This window comes from Leopardus geoffroyi, chromosome B2 (genome assembly GCF_018350155.1).
Source record: "Leopardus geoffroyi isolate Oge1 chromosome B2, O.geoffroyi_Oge1_pat1.0, whole genome shotgun sequence".
Taxonomy (NCBI): domain Eukaryota; kingdom Metazoa; phylum Chordata; class Mammalia; order Carnivora; family Felidae; genus Leopardus; species Leopardus geoffroyi.
Window position 1 is genome coordinate 35,500,051 of NC_059332.1, and position 23,557 is coordinate 35,523,607.

A 23,557-nucleotide genomic window follows, 5' to 3' on the forward strand; every position below is an offset into this window, starting at 1 on the left:
TTGGACGAGCCAGAACGAGCAGTGGCCTAGAAGTCGATTTGGTCATCACTACACTGCCCTGGCCTATCATTTCTGTGTCTTATTCTCCAACGGGAGGCCCCTGAAAGCAGAGTTTGGAAGCCCACAGCCTGGTGTTTAAAGACCCTGGCTCTAGAACCAGATTGCCTGGGTTCAAATCTCTCCTACCCAGTGGCTCTGTGACCCTGGGCAGGTCATTTAACCTCTCTGGAAAAGAAAAACTGTAATATAGCAGATATTATGTAATACATCACACTACTTACAGTATTACATCGCACATCACACTAATACACATTAAGAAGTGGATACATGTAAACCACTTAGCATAGGGTGTGGCTCAGTATAATTGCTCAATTAATCTTGGCTAACAATTTATACCCCCACAGCAGCAGTTCTCAAAGAATGGACCAGGAACCCTCAGGAGGTGGTCCAGGAGGCCAAAACTCTTTTCATAATAATGCTAATAAGACATGGAGTTTTCTAGAATTTACCTAGCAGTGATACACAACAGATTGACTGCAGAAGCAAATATGAGACTCTAACTCTCTTCTGTTCAGCCTGACATTCAAGATATTTACAAAAATGCAAAACAAGGCCGCTCTTCTCACTAAATGACTCTTGTTTTGGAAAAGGTAGGTATTTTTCAGAAAAGTTGTTATTTATGTTGTCATTGCTAAGTGAATTAACATATAGCTTCTTAATCGCTCAACTTTATTTTCTAATAAGGCAAATATTTATAGCTAACAAATATCATAGTTGCACTGATTTCCCAGGAAGGTCAGAAAATCCTGTTTCTCCCCCTCCCTCCCACACCCTCTAACCTGAGCCCTATGTGAACTCGGGTTCCCAGGTTACCCCAGGCTTGGTCCTGTGTTCACACTCCGTGGCCACCTCTTCCTTCTCTCCCCGGGACCCACCCCCATTCCCACCTGTGGCTTCTAATGAACCTAAGAGGCATGCAAGCCTGGGAACGAGCCCAGGTTTTAGAATCGGGTTGACCTGGGTTAGAACCGTGACTCTACCATTTCCTGTCCTTGAACAGATGACTCCCTTTCCCTGAGCCTCAATTTCTTCATTCGTAAAATGGGAACAAGAACAGCACCCACCTCTTCGGATTGTTGTCAGGAGCAGTGATAACTTAGGCAAAAATGCCCCTCCCCTGACAAGTAATAACTATCATCATCACTATGTTTTGCCATTATTTTTAGCCATTGAGTCCCCTGAGCCCCTTGTTGGTATGCTCAGCTACCCCTTCAGCTGTCCCCACCTCCTGCCTCTCCACGGTCCCACCGAAGGAGCAAAACCAAGGGCCGCCTGCGATGGCAGACTCTAGCTTCGCAACACACACACCCCAACCACACACCCTCACTCCCTCGACCCTGTGCAGGGCGCCACCCTACTCCAGAGCTAAAAGCGCAATATGACAACGACATGCCAAGCCCCCAGGCTCCACGACGGAAAAAGCCCCTCTCTGCCAGTCCTGGAGCCAAAGCAGTCTTGGTTCAAAGACATGTGAGAGGTGATCATGATGGGGAATGGAGGAGCCCCGGCGTGGAGGGCAGGGGCCAGGGCCAGTCTGGCTCTGCTGCTAACTGTGGACGAGTTCCTTCCCCCTCTGGGCCTCAGTGCGCTCCGCTATAAAGGAGAAGGCACCGGGGCGCCTGGGTGGTTCAGTCGGTTAAGCGTCCGACTCTTGGTTTTTTGGCTCAGGTCACGATCTCACAGTTCACGGGCTAGCTCTGATGTTACAGAATTTTGTGACCGCCAGGTCAAACTGAGGAGCCCTGCCTTCCCCCGGATACCTTCCAAAGACACACGTGGCCCCGGGGGTCACAGGGAGAGCAGCCTGCCCTCTGTCACTGCTCCACCCCTGCCCCCACCAGGTCCCGTCCTGGAGCCCCTCTGCCACTCACCCTACAGTTGCTCAGCTCCTCGGCGGACAGGATGATGGTGCCACATTTCTTCCCTGGGACACCACTGGGAGAGGAGAAGATGAAAGAATGGAGAGCCAGACAAAGACAGACACACAAAGCCTGAACACTCCCCGAATCAGCCCTCCTCACCCTCCCTCCTCCCCCCCACCCCAGCAGACCTGCCCAAAGCCCCTGGGGAGACAGAGTCTCCTGAAATCCATGTGGCAGTGTGGCCTAGTGCACTGCTTCCTGGGCCAGGCCCCCAGACCTGGAGCTGCCCCGCCCCCTGCTCCCCGAGAGCCCAGAGCCCCGCCAAGGGTAGTGTCTGCAATGAAAGTCCTAGAAGTGGAAAAGCATCCAGACTCACCCGGAGGCTTCCAGACCAGTGGTTCTCAAACTTTCCATCCAAAGACCACTTCTGTGGGCAAAAGACCTCGTGGGCCAGCCACCCCACCCTGCACCCAGCTGACCCCCAGAGTCCCGGGACATTTCAGCTCTGAGCCACTCCGATTTATCATGGGAGGGAGAGCAGCAAGGGGGAGTTAAGCAGAAGGGCTGGAATGCTCTTAGGGCAGCTTGTCCAGGCTCTCTCCCACGGCTACCTCCCCTTGAACTCCTCGGCTGGGGTCTCTCCAGAGAAGAGAGCTCCTGGCCATTCATGCAGCAACTCAGTGAGGGGGGCAACCAGGACCTGAAGTCGGCCCACCCGAAGAATCCCTTCCGGGAAGGCGAGTTCCCAGGGTGGGCCTTCACCCAGGGGACCTGTACCACCTCTTCCCTAGGTCAGGAAGGACCCCTCCCCCAGGCACCAGCCCATCCCACTCCAGTGTTTGGGATGAACCTGGGGGTGGGGGCCCCCGGTGTAGCCAGGGGCCACTGGGAGGGAGAAAAAAATGTTACGTTGTCCAGCAGCTGTGTGACTTTGGACTCATGCCTGCACCTCTCTGAGCCTCCGTTTCCTAGCCCCTACAAATGAGTGTGTTTGTAGCCTCCATTATGACCAGCATGCACACACAGTGCGTATCATTTCCCTCCCCGCCCCCTTTCCTTTACAAAGTTGCAAAACTGAGAAAATCCGGCCCCACCCCTCAGGCCAGCCTCAGGAGCAGCAGCACGCTGTCGGCAGAACCCACTTTGAGAACCACTGATGGAACTCTCCCCAGTGCCAGCTTTCGGAGGGAGGGGCTCTCAAGTAGAAAGGAGCAGGGGAGCTGGCCCCAGAGGTGGGGACAGCCCAGAGCTCTCCAAATCAGGTGAGCAGAGCAGGGGCCACATCTGGAGGCTCCCATCACAGATGGGTGGCAGGGCCTGCCAGCCTGTCCCCCTAGACGTGGGGAGTGCCCCCAAAGCACCTCCCCAGCCCCGGTCTGGCCCTTCCCGGGACTGATATGTGTCTGCCCAGGGAGACAGAGTCCTCACACCAGCCTCTTCCGCCAGTGTTTCTCCCTCTGCCTCTGGGCCCCTCTCCTATTTCCCACCTTCCCTTCCCTCCCCTCCAGACCCAACCCACTCCCACCTGCTTGGCCTTCCTTTCTCTCTCTCTCTGCCTTTCTGGCCCTCCCTCTCTGCTCTTCTCCCTGACTCCTGTTCCCTCTCCAACTGCTGCTTCCATACTCTCCTGGTAAATTAGCATCCACACCCTTCCTGGGCCGTGAGCACCCTAGGCCCCCTAGAGCCCCTGTCCCATATCCAGCTGCTCTGGTGGCCGGTGCAGCTGCTGGGACCCCAGCTCCTGGGAGCTCTCAGCAAGGCCAGTGGAGCTCTGCTCACTGGGCCAAAATGCTCAGCTGTCTGAGGCACCTCCAAGGCTGCTCCCGCAGGCAGATATCCCCTATCCTGCCCCCCAACACCCTCAGATGAGGACCTTCCCTCCAACCAGGAGAGGGGACAGGCAAGGAGTGGGGAGGGAGGGTCTTTGTTGCACACAGTTGCAGGAAGCCGGCCAAAAGCAGATGGTCAGGGTGGAGGCCAGGGGAATGGGGCTGGCCCACCACAGCTGGTAAGCAAATAGAAAAAGTGAGGATTTAGCAGAATCTTCTCCATGAAGAGGCAGACATCCAGCAGTGGGAGCATGGAGGGGAAGTGGAGTAAGGAGATAAAGGGAAGGGAGGGAAAGAGGAAGGGGAGAAGGGCAAGAGGTGAGAGGCTGAAGAAACCAGGCCAGGGAGAGAGGAAGAGAATGTGTCCAGTCCCTGGGGGCCACCGGAAGCAGCCCCTACCTCTGATCCCCACCCTGCTCCCTGAAGTCCCATGGGCCACTGGGCCTGGGGATGCTGGAGCTCAGGTCTGGATGGGGGAGGGGCTGGCTGCAGAGTGGCCCAAAGCACCCACACCCTGCAGGAGGGACCCAGGCTCCTCTCTCCCCTTGGCCAGGGCTGCGTGCACGGTGGTGGGAGCAGGGACCGGGCCTGGACTCTGAGGCTCCCTCTGCAGAGCTGCCTGGATGTCTGAGGACTCCAGGACCAAAGATGTCTGCTGACCTACCCATTGGACACAGCTGGCATGGGTTTGCCTGTCCTGGAATTCAGGCTGAATGCTCCTATCCTGCGGAGAGAGAGGAAGAGAGAGCATGCCATGAGCCAAGTACCCTCGTCCTGAGAGGCCACAGAACTTGGCATCGGAATTCTTGGAGACAGGTTTCTATTCTGGATCAAACGTCAAAGCAGGACCAAAAGCCATGGGCCAGAAAAAGGAGAGGTCTTCCTCCCAAGCCCTGTTGTGAAGTCCTGGGCGACCGCCCCTCAGGGGTTCTCAAAGTGTGGTCTCCGGACCAGCACCATCAGCGTCCCCCGGGAATGTGTTAGAGATGTAAATTCTCAGGCTCCACCCCAGACTTGCTGGATGGAACCTGGGGGTGGGGGTGGGGGGTGGAGCCCAGCCATCTGTGCTTTAACAAGCCCTCCTGACGATAAGCCTGCCACAGTGTGAGGACCACTGCTCCACTTCTTTGAGCCTCAGTGTGTGAACTGTGAAATGGGGAGACCTGCCGAGTGAATCTTGTGAGATCAGAGAAGCTGATTATGGTCTGGCCCAGAGGAGATGCCCAATGAAGGGGAGCTGTGCGTGGGTCTCACTGGGGAGAATGAAGCATTTGAAACCTTCAGTGGGGGAAACGGGTGCCCCTCCTTCACCAACCCATCGTCTCCAGGATCCTGCCTGCTCTCATGGCTGGCCTCCCCAGCCATCTCCTGCTGAGGTCCTCCTCAATCCCCGCAGAGGGCGCGCCTCTCCAAAGGTGGGCTGGGTGACAGGAGGGAGGAAACAGACCCGAATGACAAATGGGCTTTAGACCCAGGCAGTTGGGAGCTGGGAGGGACAGATACATACCTCACTCTGGGGGCCCCAAATTCCATAAACTTCAGAGCCCCCCAAACCTGGTCTCCCTACTCCTCCTCAGCCTGCATGACTGGCTGACTGCTTTGCCCCTACCCTGAGCCAAGGGAGGCTGGAAAGTTGGCCCACTGCTGGGGAAGCAACCCAGGCAGGCCCCCCACCCCTTTACACTTACGTGAGGGGCTTCTCCAGGCGGCTCCCAGGGGACCCCACAATCTCTCCGAGGGTGCAGAAGGCTTGGCCCAGAAAATCCTGCATACCCGGGGAACAGAAAAAAAAAACAGTGTCGCCCACCCTGCCCACAGCCACCCCACCTCCTCCATCACCCCATCCCTAGAAGTACGAGGGCTCTGAAATGACAGGTGGCAGCATCAGACACACAGCCTGTGTCACGGTGAAGTCCGAGGCCGACCCAGACCTTGGCATTTAAGAGATGTTCAGAACCTCTGGGCAGTCGCTGGCAAAACTCACGTGTTTGGATAAATCAGGGCTCTTCGAGTCGACGTCGTATCTGCATGGGACGCACAGAGATGGTGAAGATAGCTGGGGCATCCTGCCCAGAACTGCTGGGGCCCCTGAGCCAAGCCAGGACCCCTGTACTCCAAAAACCAGTCTCTGACACAGTGGTTACCCCTGGGAGTAATGGCTGGGAGGCGCACGTGGGAGCCCCGTGGGGTGCTGGACGTGTTCTGTCTCTTGATCTGGGTGGTGGTTACATGAGTGTGAACATCTAAAAGTGCATCATGGAATGGACTCTTATATACATGTCATACCTCCTTAAAGACTGAAAAAGGAAAACAAACTTGCCGTGCAGCCCTGGCTGGTTCACAGGTGGCTGGGCCACCTTGCCCTTCGCTGCCTGTTCTCCCATCTTCCCAGCTGAGGCTTGGCTGCCCTTGAAACGAGCTCAGGACCTGGCCTTTGACCTTCCCCGACTGCGTCACCTTGCTCAGGGGGGCCCAGCCTGACCTTGGGTCTTGTCACTCAAGAACGAGGGATGCACTCAACACCTTCACCTCTTCCCTGCAGCTGGGTACCTCCCTTTATCCGGAGCCATACCTGCAGCCCTCTTCGCCAGTCACCAGGCCATGCAGACCCAGATGCCTTCTGCTGAGGGCACTCATTCTCGTGCTCCCCCTACCCTGAGCACCTTCTCTCTCCAAAATGTCCCCAAATGGTGACTTCTCGACAATGGGCTGCAAGCCCTCCATCCGTCCCTGAAAAGTCATTTCCTTCCACTGCATTTTTTTTTTTCCTTTGCTCCTTCAAGCCCCCAACCCCCTTTCTGTCCACCCTGTCCACAATTCTCTGCGACACGGTCCTTTCTAACCACTCCACGCCTTGGAAAACCAACAAAACAATGTTCCTCCTGTCATCATCTTTAACCTCAGCAGAGGGGCACTCGGCTCCTTTGCGAGACACATGCACATGCTCTGAGCCCCATCAGCCAGGTTACCTCTGCAGGAGGGGAGACTGGGGAGTAACCTCTCCTCAAACAAGCTCTGACAGAGGGAGTAGTCAATGGGGACCGCCCTGGCAGCTGGGGAGAAAAAGGCTCCCTGGAGGTGGAGTTAGAGCTTGCCCCCAAGAGCTTTCCTCAACTGGCCCCTAGAGTTAGGGCTTGTTCAGGGCCCCCCACGTAGCTGAGACAACCGGTGGGGAGCCTCTGTTCTCTCTCCTCACCTCTTTTCCATCTCCTGATGGAGGCGGGGCTAGACTTCAGCTAATCGTCACTTTTATTCCAGGCCAACCCTGAGCTCCCTCTACTATCATTGGCCCCTCCCCTTCTCTGGTAAGGGGAGCTACTACCAACCCAGGTCCTACAGTCCCACCTCCCGTCGGTGGTTCCTCCCCAAGCCCCAGCCTCAGCACCATCTTCCACTTACAAGTCAAAACGGAGGTTCTGCTTCTCCTCAAAGAAGTAATCCACGATGAATTTGCGCACAAAGTCAGGATTGAGTGTGTTGTCAATGACTTCAGTGCGTCCGAACTGCAAGAGAAAACGGGGCATGGACCTCAGGGCCAGGCTGGTGGGGCAAGGGAGAGCACTGAGCTCAGAGCCCCTCAGTCCTGGCCCCAGCAGTAATGGAAGCCATGCCTATCCCACCTCATGGCCCCCATCCCCACCCCCCAGCAAGGGTGAGATCTCTTCCATCTCTAACAATGGAAACCATCCACCCTATGGGTCCAATCTCCACTGTCAGCTTTATTCTCTCTACCTCTATCCAGGCTCCACGCAAGTTGTAAGGTTTTGATACCTGGACACCTGAGCGGGCCCTTCACTTCCCCACCTCACTGCCTTTGCCTACGCTCTGTCCTCCACCTGGCCTTCCCCTTTGTGCCAGAGGCATATCTTCCATTTCTTCAAGGTCCTTTGATAATGCTGTGTCCTCCAAGAAGCCTTCCTGATTCTTCCTCTCAGAGACTTTTACTTTTCTCCGAACCACCACTGAACTTGTGCTCACCCCTATGACCACGGTCCTTCTCTGGCTGATTCCACAGTTAGGCGTGCACGTATCTGATGCCACAATTGTAAACGAAAGGGCAGAAGAAGGGATGGTGGTATCTTGGAAGATCCCCCACCTCCTGCCCTTGTAGAATCCCCTCCTCTTCGGGGTGGGCTAGACTTCATGACTCATTTCATGAACAGAACGGAGCACAAGCCACTCCCAAAATGTTACAAACAACTATGACTTCTGTCTTGGGCACCCCCTCTCTCGCTCTCATTTGCTTGCTCACTTTGAGGAAGCCAGCTGCCCTTTGGAGAGGCCCATGTGGCAAGGAATTGAGGGGCAGCCTTAGGCCAACAGCCAGTGAGGAACCAGGCTGTCAGCCAACCCACCTGTAAGGATCTGAATCTTACCAACAGCGACTGAGTGAACTTAGACGTGGACCCTGCCCCAGCAGAATCTTGAGATGACCGAGGCCCTGGCCCACACCTTGACTGTAGCCTTGTGAGAGACCCTGAGGTAAAGGAACCCACAAAGCTGCACCCAGATTCATGACCCTGTTATTGAAGTTGCGAAACTCTGGGCTAATTTGTTACACGGCAACAGATAACTAATGCATTGATGTAACTCTTGGTATCCCCTATGGCATATACTCTACAACTTTACACACATTAGGCACTCAACAATTGAATCCCCCTGAACTCCCCAAATGACATAAGGCAAGTCACTCCCATTTCTGGGCATCAGATCACTTGGAGGGTTTGTTAAAGGATGGATTGTAGGTCTCACTCCCAGAGGTTTTGATTCAATAGATTTAGGGTGAGGCCTGAGACTTTGCATCTCTCAAACTGTGCTGCTGGTGCGGGGACCTCCCTTTGACAACCACTGGGCTAGACCTTTGTACACAGGGCCCTGAGCTCCTTGGAGTCTCCCTGCAGAATGGAGGAAGGCAGTGTGGACATAGTTCCAGGCCATCTGTTCCATCAAAACAGCTCACTCTTACGTCTGTTCAACACACTGGACATTTCTGGTGAGATTTTGTTTCACAAAAGCGACGTGGGACTAAAAGATAAAGCACAAAAGCACTGTACTATATCCTTCCTGAAGGGAAGGCAGGATATTCCACAAAGTGAACAAGACAGACAGGTGCACAATAAATATTTTAAATAAGTTGCTAATATATATATTTTTAATTTTTAATGTTTATTTTTGAGAGCGAGAGACAAGAGTGAGGGTGGGGGATGAGCAGAGAGAGTGGGAGACACAGAATCTGAAGCAGGCTCCAGGCTCTGAGCTGTCAGCACAAAGCCTGACTTAGGGCTCGAACTCACGAACCGTGAGATCACAACCTGAGCCGAAGTCGGACGCTTAACCGACTGAGCTACCCAGGTGCCCCAGTCGCTAATATTTCCGAATACATAAACATGTTTTTTCAAATTGGGTAGTAATTGCCAAAATAAAAAATTAATCCTGAATACTAGTCCTCCTTAATGGGGCTCTGCAATCCAGAATAATGCCAGTACCTGGGCCCCTCTCCCGTGAGGTGGGCCAGGCCCAGTTATGTAGGATCTACCCCAGCACTCACTTCTGCCCTGAATTAAGTTAGAAAGCTGCAAAGAGAACCCCCATCTAAGGCAGTGTGGGTTCAGCTGAGAGCACTAGATCTGGAACCTTCTTGCCCTCATTCCCTGTCAAGTCCACCTGCTAAGTCTCTCTCCTATCCCTCTGTCTTCGTTTCCTCTGTTGTGGCCTTGGTCTGGGCTTACCATTTTCTTACCTCAACTTCCGCAGCAGCCTCCTAGTGGGTCCACTAAGTGGGAACACTCCTAATGCTTGAAGACTCAGCTCCCGGGGAAGTCCTGTTCTCCAACTCCCAAGCCCTCCCCTGTGCTCCCATAATTCCCCTCACACCCCTCTTGCTGCACTTACCATGTCCCCTGATAATGATCTACTGAAGCTGTTTCCACCCTACTAGATTGAGCTTCTCGAACAGCGGAGGATCCAAGCTCTCCTCATCTTTGCAGCCCAGGACCTGACACTGTCTAACACAGTCACAGGCTCATAGTCGCAGATGATTAATAGTCCCAGGAACTGAGCTAAATATTTTGCACCGTTTTACCTTATTTAGTCCTTTTATGGTAGGCTTCCCCATTTTATAGATGGGAAAACACAAGCACAGAAAAGCTAAGCCATTTGTCCAGGGTTTCACAACTAGTCATCGCTGAGGTCAAGTCACAAGCTAGGCATTCCGTCCCATGCTCTCTAAGCCACATTGTGCTACACATAAAGTCCCTCGGGAGCGCAAAGACTCATAACTGCTCCCAGCGACTGGTACACAGTAGGTACTCAGGAATTGTTGAAGGAAGGAGGGTTGAGTGAGGGAATGGATGAGCGGGTTTCAGTCCCAACCTTATCACAAGCTAATTGTGGGACTTGATCGGAGCTTTTCAAAGCTCCAGTCTCCTTACTTCTTGGGGGTATCATCTAAGTCAATTACTGATTCAACAGTTTTTAAGCACTTTTCTTTTTTTTTAAATTTTTTTTTCAACGTTTTTTTTTAATTTATTTTTGGGACAGAGAGAGACAGAGCATGAATGGGGGAGGGGCAGAGAGAGAGGGAGACACAGAATCGGAAACAGGCTCCAGGCTCTGAGCCATCAGCCCAGAGCCTGACGCGGGGCTGGAACTCCCGGACCGCGAGATCGTGACCTGGCTGAAGTCGGACGCTTAACCGACTGCGCCACCCAGGCGCCCCATTTTAAGCACTTTTCATAGGCCGGACAGTGTGCTGGGTGCTGAGCTACTAAGGGAGCATGAGCCCTTCACTTAAGGACTTCTCTATCACAGGTGGGACAACTACAACACAGTGTGACAACAGCGCTAGCAGAGCTACATACAAACGTCTACGACAGTCCCCAGCCTGCACACCAGAAGCACCATGGAGGTGTGAAGGATAGTGAAATCTACAAAAAAGCAGATTACTGGGTGTCCTGCTTCACATACTAGTCCAGGTATCGGACTTCATAGAAATCTGCACCTTTCGTTATTGTTGAGCTATTTTACAACTCTGTAAACTGCAGGAAGGAAGCAGAGTGCAAAGGATTCTTTTTTTTCTTTTTCAAGTAGGCTTCTAGCCCAGAGTGAAGCCCATGAACTCATGACCCTGAGATCAAGACCTGAGCTGAGATCAAGAGTTGGACGCTTCCCACAACTATATGGTCGACTAATCTTTGACAAAGCAAGAAAGAATATCTGATGGAAAAATGACAGTCTCTTCAACAAATGGTGTTGGGAAAACTGGACAGCGACATGCCAAAGAATGAGACCAGACCCCTTTCTTACACCAGACACAAAAATAAATTCAAAATGGATGAAAGACCTAAATGACAGGAAACCATCAAAATCCTACAGAAGAACACAGGTAACGACCTCCTTGACCTCGGCTGGAGCAACTTCTTCCTAGACACGTCTCCGGGGGCAAAGGAAACAGAAGCAAAAATGAACTACTGGGACCTCATCAAGATAAAAAAAAAACTTCTGCACAGTAAAGGAAATAATCAACAAAACTAAGAGGCAGCCTACAGAATAGGAGAAGATATTTGCAAATGACATAGCTGATAAAGGGTTAGCATCCAAAATCTATAAGGAATCTATCAAAGTCAACACCCAAAAAACAAATAATCCAGTTAAGAAATAGGCAGAAGACATGAATAGACACTTTTCCAAAAACAAGACATCCAGATGGCAAACAGACACATGAAAAGATGTTCGACATCACTCATTATCAGGGAAATACAAACTAAAACCACTATGAGATACCACCTCATATCAGTCAGAATGACTAATATTAACAACACAAGAAACAACAGGTGTTGGCGAGGATGCAGAGAAAGAGGAACCGTCTTGCATTTTTGGCAGGAATGCAAACTGGTGTGGCCACTCTAGACAACAGTATGGAGGTTCCTCAAAAATAGAACTACCCTACCATCCAGCAACTTCACCACTAAGTATTTATCCAAAGGATATAAAAAGAAAAACAGATTTGAAGGGGTACATGCACCCCAATGTTTACAGCAGCAATATCAACAATAGCCAAACTAGGGATAGAGCCCAAATGTCCACTGACTGATGAATAGATAAAGAAGGTATGGTATGTATGTGTGTGTGTGTGTGTGTGTGTGTGTGTGTATACATACATATATATATATACACATATATCATAGATAAAGGATGGAATATCTATCTACCAATAGATAAGGAAAGCATATATATATACATGTGTGTATGTATGACGGAATATTATTCATCAAAAAGGATGAAATCTTGCCATTTGCAGCCACGTGGATGGAGCTAGTGGGTATTATGCTAAGCGAAATTAGTCAGAGAAAGACAAATACCATATGATTTCACTACTATGTGGAATTTAAGAAACAAAACAGATGAACATATGGGAGGGGGGAAAAGAGAAAGGGAAACAAACCATGAGAGACTGCTGAAGATAGAGAACAAACTGAGGATTGATGGAGGGAGGTGAGTGGGGGATGGGCTATATGGGTAATGGGCGGGGGGGGGGGGGGGGGGGGGGCCGCGCCTGGGTGGCTCAGTCGGTTAAGCTGCCGACTTCGGCTCAGGTCATGATCTCCCGGTCCGTGAGCTCGAGCCCCGCGTCGGGCTCTGTGCTGACAGCTCAGAGCCTGGAGCCTGTTTCAGATTCTGTGTCTCCCTCTCTCTGACCCTCCCCTGTTCATGCTGTCTCTCCCTGTCTCAAAAATAAATAAAACGTTAAAAAAAAAAATTTATATGGGTAATGGGTAGTAAGGAGGGCATTTGTGATGAGTGTTGGGTGTTGTAAGTGATAAATCACTGAATGCTACTCCTTAAACCAATATTGCACTGTATGTTAACTAACTAGAACTTAAATAAAAATTTGAAAAGAAAAAAAATAGTTGGATGCTTAACTGACTGAGCCACCCATACCCCCTGCTTGTTTTTTTTGTTTTTTTTACAAATGATTCTTATGTGTAGAAATGTAAATAATTTTTTTTCAGTGGAATATAATTACTTGATTATTATCCTGTGGATACTGACCAATTTTGCATCTGTTTATAAATTAATTTCAGCATTCCCGATTGCCTGGATACAGCTGACCCTTGAACAACGGAGTTAGGGGAGCTGACCTCCACACACAGTCAAAAATCCACATATAACTTTTGACTCCCCCAAAACTTAATAGCCTACTATTGACCAGAAGCCTTACTGATAACAAAAAAGAGTTGATTAACACATATTTTGTTATGTTATATATATTACACACTGTATTCTTACAATAAAGCAAGCTAGAGAAAAAAAATGTTATTAAGAAAGTCATAAGGAGGGGCGCCTGGGTGGCTCAGTCGGTTAAGCGGCCGACTTCGGCTCAGGTCATGATCTCGCGGTCCGTGAGTTCGAGCCCTGCATCGGGCTCTGTGCTGACAGCTCAGAGCCTGGAGCCTGTTTCAGATTCTGTGTCTCCCTCTCTCTGACCCTCCCCCATTCATGTTCTGTCTCTCTCTGTCTCAAAAATAAATAAACGTTAAAAAAAAATTTAACAAAAAAAAGAAAGTCATAAGGAAAAGAAAATACATTTATAGTACTATACTGTATTTATTGAAAAAAATTTGCATATAAGTGGATCAGCAAAGTTCAAACTCGTGTTGTTCAGGGTCAACAGTATGTGTGTTGTTTGAGTCATCTGAACCAGTTGTAACATCTTACTGGTTCCCTCATTTAATTAACAAGTTAAATAAATCTTTACCATGTGTTCATTTTATATTTGCATGGGAGTCATGCTTTTACCTTTTAAAAAAATGTATCCTTTAACAGGAGCTTTTTTAAAAAGCTCAAAGCCCCCACACAGACCTATGAAACCCGATCTCAATGGGTGGGGCCCGAACAACTGTGTTTTTTTTTCAGTTTCCTAGGTGATTCTAAAGTGCAGTTGGAGTTCAGAACCACTGATGGAGGAAGGAAGAAAACTAACCTTGACTGAGCCCTTTCTGAATGCTCAATAGATCAAGTGGATCGTTATCTCATTCAGTTCTCATAAAACGCCCCCGTCAGTTACTACCCATTTTCCAAGTGAGAGAATCAGAGAGGTTAAGTACCTTGCCCAAGGTCACACAGCTAGGCAGAGCTGGGACCTAAACGCAGGTATGTCTAATCCAAAACCCATTATATTTTTATTTCATCTAACATCTAACAGGCCTCCTCAAGTACGATGAAAACCAAATAAAGATGAGGTGTACTTCACAAGTATTTATAAAATCCCCACTGTGTGCAAGGCAATGGCGAGGGCACAGAGGTGAGTAAGACTGGGCTCCTCCTGCATCCCCTAAAATTCAATAACGATCTTACAATGTATAATCCTCGTTCCAAGAGAACTGCTGCATTTTCCTCTTGTGCTCTTTCTAATTGTTAATACCTCTAGTCTTCAGACAAAAGGAAAATTTCTCTCACACCCAGGTGTGAGAGAATCCTCCTTTCAGAAAGGGCTCTGCCACCTCCTCAATGTACTGCTCTCCCAAACAAGGTTAAAAAAAAAAAAAAAAAAAAAAAAAATCCCTCTGGCTGAATTTTAGACGAACCCCAGTCCAGAAGGCACAAGCGTTGGTGCGGTCTCTCTCCTCACCCGACTCTCCTCAGAGATGCAAGGAAAACACCCATTAGGGAAGATGACGGTGCTGCTTTTAAAATGGCACTTGAAGCTTCACTCGAGGGGAATTCCCTAGAGAGTGATCTCTGCCAGAGAAGAAAATGGAGTTCCCCTGGAAACAGGACTTGGAGCAGGACTCCAAGGACCCCCGAGATTTCCTAGCACAGGAGAGGGGGCAAGAGAGCCAGGCTGGGCAGTGATGAATTTCCAGCACACAGGGGTAATTAACATATGCCAGTCACAAACAACTGTGAAATCTACAACCCAGGGATTTACTAAAGATGTTTTATAGCCTTCATTACTTTGGCTAATAACAAAGGGGGGAAAAAAGGGAAAACTTGGGTTTTGAACATCCAAGAAGCAACCAGGTCTCTGTCAGGCCCAATTTACACACCTATTAATGACACTAGGAAACAACCTAACTGATGTTTAAAAAAAATTCAATTTGGTTGGATTTCCTTCCACACAGAATTACTGTTTCCAAGCCACAAGGGACTTGGACAGATGAGGTATTAGCACCGAGCAGTGGGAACCACATGAAAGCATATAGTCTTTTTTTTTTTTTAACTTTTTAAAAATGTTTATTCATTTTTGAGAGAGAGAGAGAGAGAGAGAGAGACAGCGTGAGCAAGCGTGGGGGAGGGGCAGAGAAAGAGGGAGACACAGAATCCAAAGCAGGCTCCAGGCTCCAAGCTGTCAGCACAGAGGCCGATACGGGGCTTGAACCCATGAACCATGAACCCAAGTCAGATGCTTAACTGACTAAGCCACCCAGGTGCCCCAAAGCATACAGTCTGAATGACATATGGCAAATCCTGCTTGGGGGAGAAGGGGAGAATGGGTTAACCCCTCGCCAACCATAATCAGAGCCAACCCAGCCCTGAACACTCTTCCAGCTCCCTGCCCCTCCCTCGGTCCATTCTGAACTCCTCTGTCTACACTCCAGGCTCTGCAGATGGCAGGCAGTATCTCACATTGCTCACAATCTGGGGCACAGGCCCCCAAACACTAGTGGACATGGGATTTCTCTGATGAACAAAGCTGAAGGCAAACCTCGAAATCTTGGTTTTACCAAGTGATTCTCATGCAGAGGGTCTTGGAGAACTGTTCCCGATGAGACAAGGGCAAGTGTGGACTGGGTAGGGCACGGTGTGAAACTGGGGAAGGGGCTGAGCGATCTGAAAGAAAGGTGAGGGGGACCTCCGTGGGCCCCAAAGCCTGGAATAGTCTCCCAGTAAGGGAGAAAGAAAGAGAAAGTACAAACAAGTAAGAAACCTGGAAATTAGGGTATTCGCCCTCTGAAAAGCTCACTTGTCCCTGGCAACAAAACCCAGCGGGAAAAGCTCCTGACATGCCACAAAAGATGCTCCCGAGGGCTCCTAAAACCTCTATGACTAAGCCCCAAGAATATCAATTAAGCAGCATTAATTACATATCATCAGTTCCAGTGAGACCCTCAAAGGGAAGGCAGACTTAAACCTTCTTTGAGAACTAAATTAAATGGCTCCCCGGGGCTCTGCTACACACAGAAGTTGAGAGTTACGGGGGCGGGTGGGCAGCTGTCCCAGCAAACTGCAAGGGCCACTGCAAGGCTGGGATTGAGAACCCCGGTCAGGCAAGTAAGGTCTTTCCGTTCTACAGCCAGCTATGAGGCCAGGAGGGGGTGATCTTCTGTCAAGACCTGGGCCTCCTGACCTCCAGGGGGGCATAGGGCTGGCAGTTAGTCGTGGACTGATTTGGCGGCTTATTCTCTGCTGCCCCCACCCCACCCCACCCCACCCCACCCCACCCAGCTCCTTCTCTGTCCTGCTCTACACTCCAGGGGATCCTTTCCCTTTTGAAGCCCATTGCCCTGGTTCCCTTGCCCTGTGGATTTCAGTTGGGTTTGGCCAATGGGAGGCCCTAGCAGATGGGACATAGGTGGAGAGAGACATGGGGTTATTTCTTCCCACTCTGGCCCAGCCTCTGCACCACGGTTCTGGGAGGGGCTGCTCCCCACCTCACCCACCCCCCCCAACCATGCTCTGCCTCTCAATCTCCTCTCACTACCCCTCAAGCCTGCGGTGAGAACAGCTCTCTGCTGTGGCTGGGCCCTGGGTGCTGCCCTACCCTTATGGGTTTCCTCAACCTCACCCATACCTTTGAAAGAAACCCATTACCTCTGTCTCTTGAGTTCAACGAACCGAGTAAACTCTCTCTCCCCTGCTGCTGCCCTGACTGATCTAGTTTCTCTCTCACAAACACCTTCATACACATACAATTTCCAACTCAACTGAACATAAACCAAGTCCCCACCCCACTCCTTCTGCTGAAACACTGTGTTAACACTCATGTCACCAACAAAGGATGCGACTCCCACCCATGCAGCTGGGATGACAGCCTTCTGGGATGCAGGGTCTCAGCACTGCGGTCCCAGCTAAGGACCCCCGTGGGAACTCTCGGGGATCAGGGCTCCCACCCCAGCCTCCTCCACTTGGCAGAAAGTGGCCATCCGGGCCCCATCCGCACGGTTGCCAGAATGAGGCCCAGGTGGGGAAGAACACCTACCAGATTAGAGACACAGTTTGAGGCTTTTAGTCAGCTCTAAGTGGGTTTGTGACACCCTGAAATTGAAAGCAAATGTCTGCCTGTACATGTCTGCGTTTTCTGGGTAGAGGAGCTGTGGTTTTCATTAGTTTCCTAAAGGGAAAGCATGTCTTCAGAAAGCTTTAAGAACCTCTGATTCTACCTTTGAAGACAGATCTTAGGGTTTCCCACACATGGCAGGAAGTGAGGCAGCAAATAAGCGAAGTAAATAGAACAGAGTCTGGAGCCAGGCTTCCTGGGTCCAAATCTGGCTTTGCTCCTCAGTGGCTGTGTGACCTAGAAGAAATCCCTTTGCCCCACTGTGTTTTGGTTTACTCTTCTGCAAAATGACAACTTAGCCGCACATTGTAGGGCTGTCGGAGGCTTACACGATTTGGTTTATGTAATGTACTTAGAAAGGCAGCCTGGGACATAAAATGAGCTCTGTAAATTAGTGATTCCACACTCTGGTCCTTCCTAAATCCCAAAGCCTGGCCCAGTCACCCAGGAAGTGTGTACCTCCCGAGTCTCCGAACTCAGCCTCTTCTCTGAGCTGTTGCCAGCCCTAACTGCTAACACTGCCTCCTCACCTTGCATGCCCGAGAGGCCCAGGCTCTGAGCGGTTTCTCTCCAGACATGTTCCACACGCGGGCAAGGCTGAGGGAGAAATGCAGGGCTGCCCCTTTGCTCTTACCCAGCAGCTACTCTGTTAAGTTCCAGGCTCTGGCCTCCCCGTGGGCATCCCACAAACTTAAATGCCAAGGCCTTTGCTAGAAAAAAAAGGCAGTAGAACGAGTAAGGTTTGCTTAAAGACCCGGGCCTGGAGAAGAAAATTCGCTCTCCTGCTGCTGGCTGGGAAGGCAAGGCAGAAGGGCCCCTCGGGCTAGGAGGCTGCTTAGTGAGGGTGGGGAGGGGAGGAGAGTTCTTGACCCTCGCTAACCCTGCTCAGACACACGGACTACCAAGCTAGGAGGTACAAAGCAAGGCAGCCTGGGAAGAGGCTCTTTTCTCTGTTGCTTCTAGATTTCTAAAGTCTGGTCCCCTCCTCCCTCACAAACCACCTGCAAACCCCTGCAAATGCCCATGGTTGGGGGGCACTGGGGGCCAGGGCTATGGAGCCACGGTGGCGTACAGAGGTAGCCAGGCCATGGGTTTAGGACCCCCACTGGCCAGACTTCTGCTTCTTATTATTTACAGGAGACTACCTAGAATCACCCCTCAGAGGGTGCATTTCCCCACTGCTAAGACAGCAACTCATTCCTTCTCCAAGGGAAGGACAGAACGGAATGTGCATGAAGCCTTACCTAGAAAGTCTGCTGCACAGTTGACCTTCAGTACTGACAATAACCCTCACGTAGCCCTAAAGTCAGTCGGGCGCTAGGTGTTTTCCACATTTTGTCTCCCTTACTATTATCTCCATCTTACAGATGCCCAAGGTCGTACAACTGGTGGGTAGAAGACACAGGATTCGAACCCCGGCAGTCTGTGCTCCAAATCAATAAGGAATTGATAGGGGCGCCTGGGTGGCTCAGTCGGCTAAGCGTCCGACTTCGGCTCAGGTCACGATCTCGCGGTCCGTGAGTTCGAGCCCCGCATCGGGCTCTGTGCTGACAGCTCGGAGCCTGGAGCCTGTTTCGGATTCTGTGTCTCCCTCTCTCTGACCCTCCCCCGTTCATGCTCTGTCTCTCTCTGTCTCAAAAATAAATAAATGTTAAAAAAAAAAATTTTTTTTTTTAAATAAGGAATTGATATAGTCACTAACCAATAAGAGGTTAATACTGTGAGTGGGGCTTGGACTGTGTCCTATCCAGCCTTTACTCCTCTTATTTTCCTACCTTCAGCAGAACCTCTCGACTCCTTTAATGCTTGCTCTCTCTTCCACCTTGTTGACTCTTCCTGTGGGTTGGGGGGCTCTAGGCCACATGGCCCAGGTGAGTGTCCCCGACCTATTCTTCTGCTCACCTCCCACCTGACACTTCCAACTCCCACAGACTACACCCCACCCCCCACCCACATACTCCTGGTCCCTCCTATGATTTCCATAAACATTTGTTGATAAACAAGTTGACCTGGAAGCTGAAGATTTTAGAGGTGGAAGGAACCAAATCCTCTCAACCAATGAGAAAAGACAGGCAGAGAAGCGGGCGGTGTGCTCTGACACAGGTCACACAGCTAATGAGGCAAAAGGCTGTGACCAGAGCCCAGGTCAGGTCAGCTCCAGCCTGGAGCAGTGCCCTGTCCTCCCAGGAGCCTGTCAACGCCTCCTCTCTCAGGTTTCTCTCAGGTCTTCCTCCCATCAAATCCTCCTCCTCCTCTTGCTTTGTATCGTGACTCCTCATCTTCAAATCACTTCCGTGATCTCATTTAACTCCCCCCCACCCAGTGACCCCATGGAGACATTATGATTGTCACCCCCATTTTACAGATGAGAGAACGGGGCTCCAGGAGGCCAGAAGGACCTCCCAGAGGCACCCAGCGGTGGGGAGGGAGGACCAGGGCTCCCAGGAGTGATGGAGCCACTGTGTCCCATGGTGTTTACCGCGGTCCCCTGCCTCAGTAATGAGTGGGTGGTTCTGCAAGCCTGAACAATCTTCACAGCCCCGGATTTAAGCAGCCCTTGCCTTTTTACAAATTACAGCTGGATGGAGCTCCAGAGACCTCCCCCCAGCTGCAAAGCCCCCAGTGGCTGTGCTGGCCGGGACAGAAGGAGGCCAGAGCTGACAGACGGCTCTCCACCTCGAAGCTGCCCACCCTTTCCCAGTCGGAGCTCCCCTATAATTTTCATATATAATTGATGGCTCCTTAATTGGGGATTCTAAAAGCCCTGTGGCAGAGCCCAGCCCTGGCCCCTCATGAATCATGTTCACCGGGATTAAAATTAGAGGCCAGAAAGCTCTCTGACTCAAATAGAAATTGGAAAAAGGGGTGTGCTCAGTGCTGGGAATGGGGCCCGAGCGGGTGCCCGGGGCTGGAGAAAAGAATGGCCTGAGGTCTGGGCACGAGGAAGGAGGGCCTGGGTTTCCAGCAGGAGCACAAAGGACCTGGTTCCATGCCAGGCCCACATCGTCTTCAGTCTGGAAAGCTCTCTGAGGTTCCCTCACAGGAGGAGTCCAGGATTCTGTGGCCACCCTCTTGAGGAAAACCAGGCCCAAGAGAGGAAGGGGCTTGCCTAAACTACAGAGTGAAACTTCTGTGGCCTGATGGCCTTCCAGATCACTTCCTGTTCTGTTAAGTCCTCTGGGTGTGGAAGGGCAGAGGTGAGTGAAGAGACCCGAGGCTCCAAAGGCCTTCCCCGTTGTCCAGGCCTGGACAGAGAAGTTTCCCTCTCTGGCCCCAGACACCAGCATCGGCCAAGCTCATAATGAAAGACTTCCTGACAAAAGGCTTAGTTCCTAATTAGCCACTGTTCCAGATAATCTGTTAAAAAGTCCCAGTTCCTGGAGGGAATGGCCCTTTTACCAATGAGCCTAGCTGCCAAGCTGCTGGCAAAACACTCTGCACCAGCCTGCGCCCTGGTCTTGCCTGGGCAGGAAGCCCTGGGTCTGGCAGCAGCCTGTGGGGGGAGGGCCCTGAGCAAGCCCCGCCCTAAAGGCACCTGTCCCCTAGAGCACCCTATAGCTCCTGCCAAATGGCATCAGGGTGTCTAAAATGATACCATCAATGGTTCTTTCCTCCAGGTGAAGCAGCGGTTCCTCCCTTCAGGACTTCTAAGGAGCCGTTATTGAGCATTTTCTCTTGCCAGGCGCTTTACATGAATTAGCTCCTTTCATCCTCACAGCAGGCTTGTGCACCGAGGCACTTGCCTAAAAGCCCCAGCTGGGAAGGTGGTGGCCCGGATTTGGACCCAGTCACCCTGACTTCGGAGCCCACACTCTCAACAGTTCCGCCACAACTGTAAAATGCACCGGGACATTGACACTGAAGAGTAAATAGGTTTCTCGGCCGCCAAAAGATCTGGACTAGAACCTCGGGGTTTAGCAACCCCCAGAGTTAGAAAGCAAACTCTCTTCCAGTGAAATCTTGGGCTCCTGTCTACCGTATTACACGGAACTAACAAAACGTCTCTGGCTGAGCAGGGGAAGGGGAGGCAGGAGCCACGCACAAATTCACATCAAACCTTGAAGTTCGAAAAGCCCACTCTGACAGAGGCCTGGTCAGATGGGAGGACTCAGAAGACCACCTCACACCTCAGCTCCACCACTCTCTGGCTGAGTCACTGGGTGAAACGGGGACCCCTCTGTGCCTCTGCCCCCTCATCTGGGGTGTGCTGAGGCCAAGGGGGATAATGGGGTGCTGCTGATGTGGAAACCGCACAGGCCACAGGAATGTCATTCGACCTCCTACTGAGGGAGCAGCAGGACAGGGGGCAGACCCTCCACCCAGCTTTGTCTGACAGTATTGCATAATGATATTTACAAGTATTGAGCACAGCCAGGGACTGTGATGAGCGATTCAGTCATTACGTCCACACCACAGCCCAACGAGCAGGCATCAGGATCCCATTTACTGATGGAAAAAACTAAAGCTCAGAGAGTTTCAGGGAAGTGACAGAATCAGGATTTTAAGGGACACCGTGACAGTACCTTGCTGTGCCAAAGCAGGTTCTAAAGCCCTAACCCTGAGACAGTGAGCAGTGCCCATGACCCATCTAGTCCCCAGAGGCAGGCTTTCGTCCCAGACCGCCTGCTCCCGCTGATGGCAAGTGAGGGCCCTGAAAATTCAGCTGCGTGACAAGAGCAAAGGCCATTAAAGGTTGCCCATGGGACCCGAGGCTCAAGAGGGACCTTTCTTTGCAGAGGCAGACTCCTCTCTGCAAAAATGGGAGAGTCCAGGGGCACCTGGGTGACTCATTCAGTTAAGTGTCCAACTTTGGCTCAGGTCATGATCTCATGGTTCGTGAGTTCGAGCCCCACATTGGGCTCTCTGCTGTCAGTGCAGAGCCTGCTTTGGATCCTCTGTCTCCCTCTCTCTCTGCCCCTCCCTTGCTTGCACTAAAAAATAAATAAAAACATTAAAACAAAACAAAAACAAAGCAAAAAACGGGAGAGTCCAGAAAGCCAACCCCATGCTTGCCTTGGAGTCCAGCTCCTGGAGAGGCTTGTCTCCTGCTTTAGGGCTTAGCAGTAATAATGACCATTCATTACTTTAAATCTTTTGATAAAGGTCTATGTCATGTGACTGGGACCAGGTCCTACGCTGGTCATCAGACATCCCAAATTGGGCTCACAGCGTGGTGGCAAAGGGTCATTTCATTTCACATTTAAACTCTTGACCATCAGACAAACTGGATCCCCACTGTCCTTGCCCACTCCCGTCTCATCCCTGTACTCCACAAGACTGAAAACTGTCTTCCTGTTTCTGTCCTTTCCCCCACAGTCTGCTCTGCACACAGTGGCCAGAGCTGTCTTTCTGAAACATAAATGGGGCTGCATCACTATCCTGTTCAAAACCCTCAAAAAGCTTCCCATCACACTCAGAGCAGTGTCTGAACTCCTACATGGCCTATAAAGCCCTATAGGACTTGCCCCTGTAGACCTCTGCAACCATACCGCCCACTGTCTTCATTGTTCACAGCACTCAAACTATACTGGCCTTCTTTTTGTCCTTTGAGTGCAGTGAGTTTGTTCCTACCTCAGGGCCTTTGCACCTGCTGTACCCCCTACCTAGAACACCCCCTCCCAGACTTATGCATGGCAACACTTAGCACTCGATTCAAGTCACCAGAAAGGACTCCCTTGGCCCCCTAACAAAAGCAGTCCCCTCCTCCCTGGTCACTCTCTCATTATGCTGTTTTATCTTTTTCACAGCACTTATCAATCAATACCTGAAATTGTCCAGTTTCTTTGCTGATTACACTAAGCCTCTCCAGAGTAAGGACTCTGCCTGTCTTCTTCTCCACCATGTGCCTGGACCAGTGTGTGGCATATAGTAGGTGCTCAATCAATAAATGGTTGTTCACTGACTGCTGACTCTTTGGAAACCGATCAGACCTTGTACTCCCAACAGGGTTCCCAATGGGGCACTGCCCTCCCTTCCTCAGCTCATCTCTCACCTCTCTCTAACACAGCCTGGGCCACAGCCAGACCGAGGCTAGTTCACAAACACACGGGACATTCCCACCACCAGGCTTTGCTAAAGGCAAACCCCCTTCCTGGAATGCTCTTTCTTCTTTCCACTATCTTTCAGTCCCAGGTCTGGTGCCACCTCCCCCTAGAAGCCTTCCCAGCCCTCCTGGATCTCTCCCTGCTGTGAAGCACTGAGAACTCACGTCCAAACTACTTGGGTAGATCCTGGCCTAGTTGTGGTCTGGAACTTGGGGCCTCTGAGAGGATCTGCTCCAATGCTCCCATCGAGATGAAGAACACAAGGCTTTTAAGTCCTTCCACGTCTGTCTGGTCTCCCCAGCTCCGTAAACGGTCTCTGAGGGCAGGAACCTCACAGCTACTGCTTTGCGCCCTGGATGATATCACAGTCCCTTACTCAAGTTATTTCCCTTCTCTTGGCCTCCCCACTGCTATCTGTAGAATGGGTTACCTGAGATAAAGCACCTAAACTGCCTGGTACATTGCCCGACACCCAGAGCCCAT

General features: G+C 51.1%; 1 protein-coding gene across 2 annotated transcripts in view; it reads right to left on the reverse strand.

The window, feature by feature from the left end:
* The window catches only part of CPNE5 (copine 5), a 97,122-nt gene that overhangs the window by 46,891 nt on the left and 26,674 nt on the right, over positions 1–23,557 (reverse strand). The window contains exons 4-9 of one of the 2 annotated variants that reach the window (XM_045498005.1): positions 7,151–7,254; positions 5,736–5,775; positions 5,440–5,516; positions 4,416–4,475; positions 2,299–2,349; positions 1,932–1,995 (exon numbers count right to left, since the gene is read on the reverse strand). In XM_045498005.1, coding sequence (XP_045353961.1) covers positions 1,932–1,995; positions 2,299–2,349; positions 4,416–4,475; positions 5,440–5,516; positions 5,736–5,775; positions 7,151–7,254 — 396 coding nt within the window. The remainder of the gene's footprint in view (positions 1–1,931; positions 1,996–2,298; positions 2,350–4,415; positions 4,476–5,439; positions 5,517–5,735; positions 5,776–7,150; positions 7,255–23,557) is intronic. The other variant, XM_045498006.1, reaches the window with a different exon arrangement.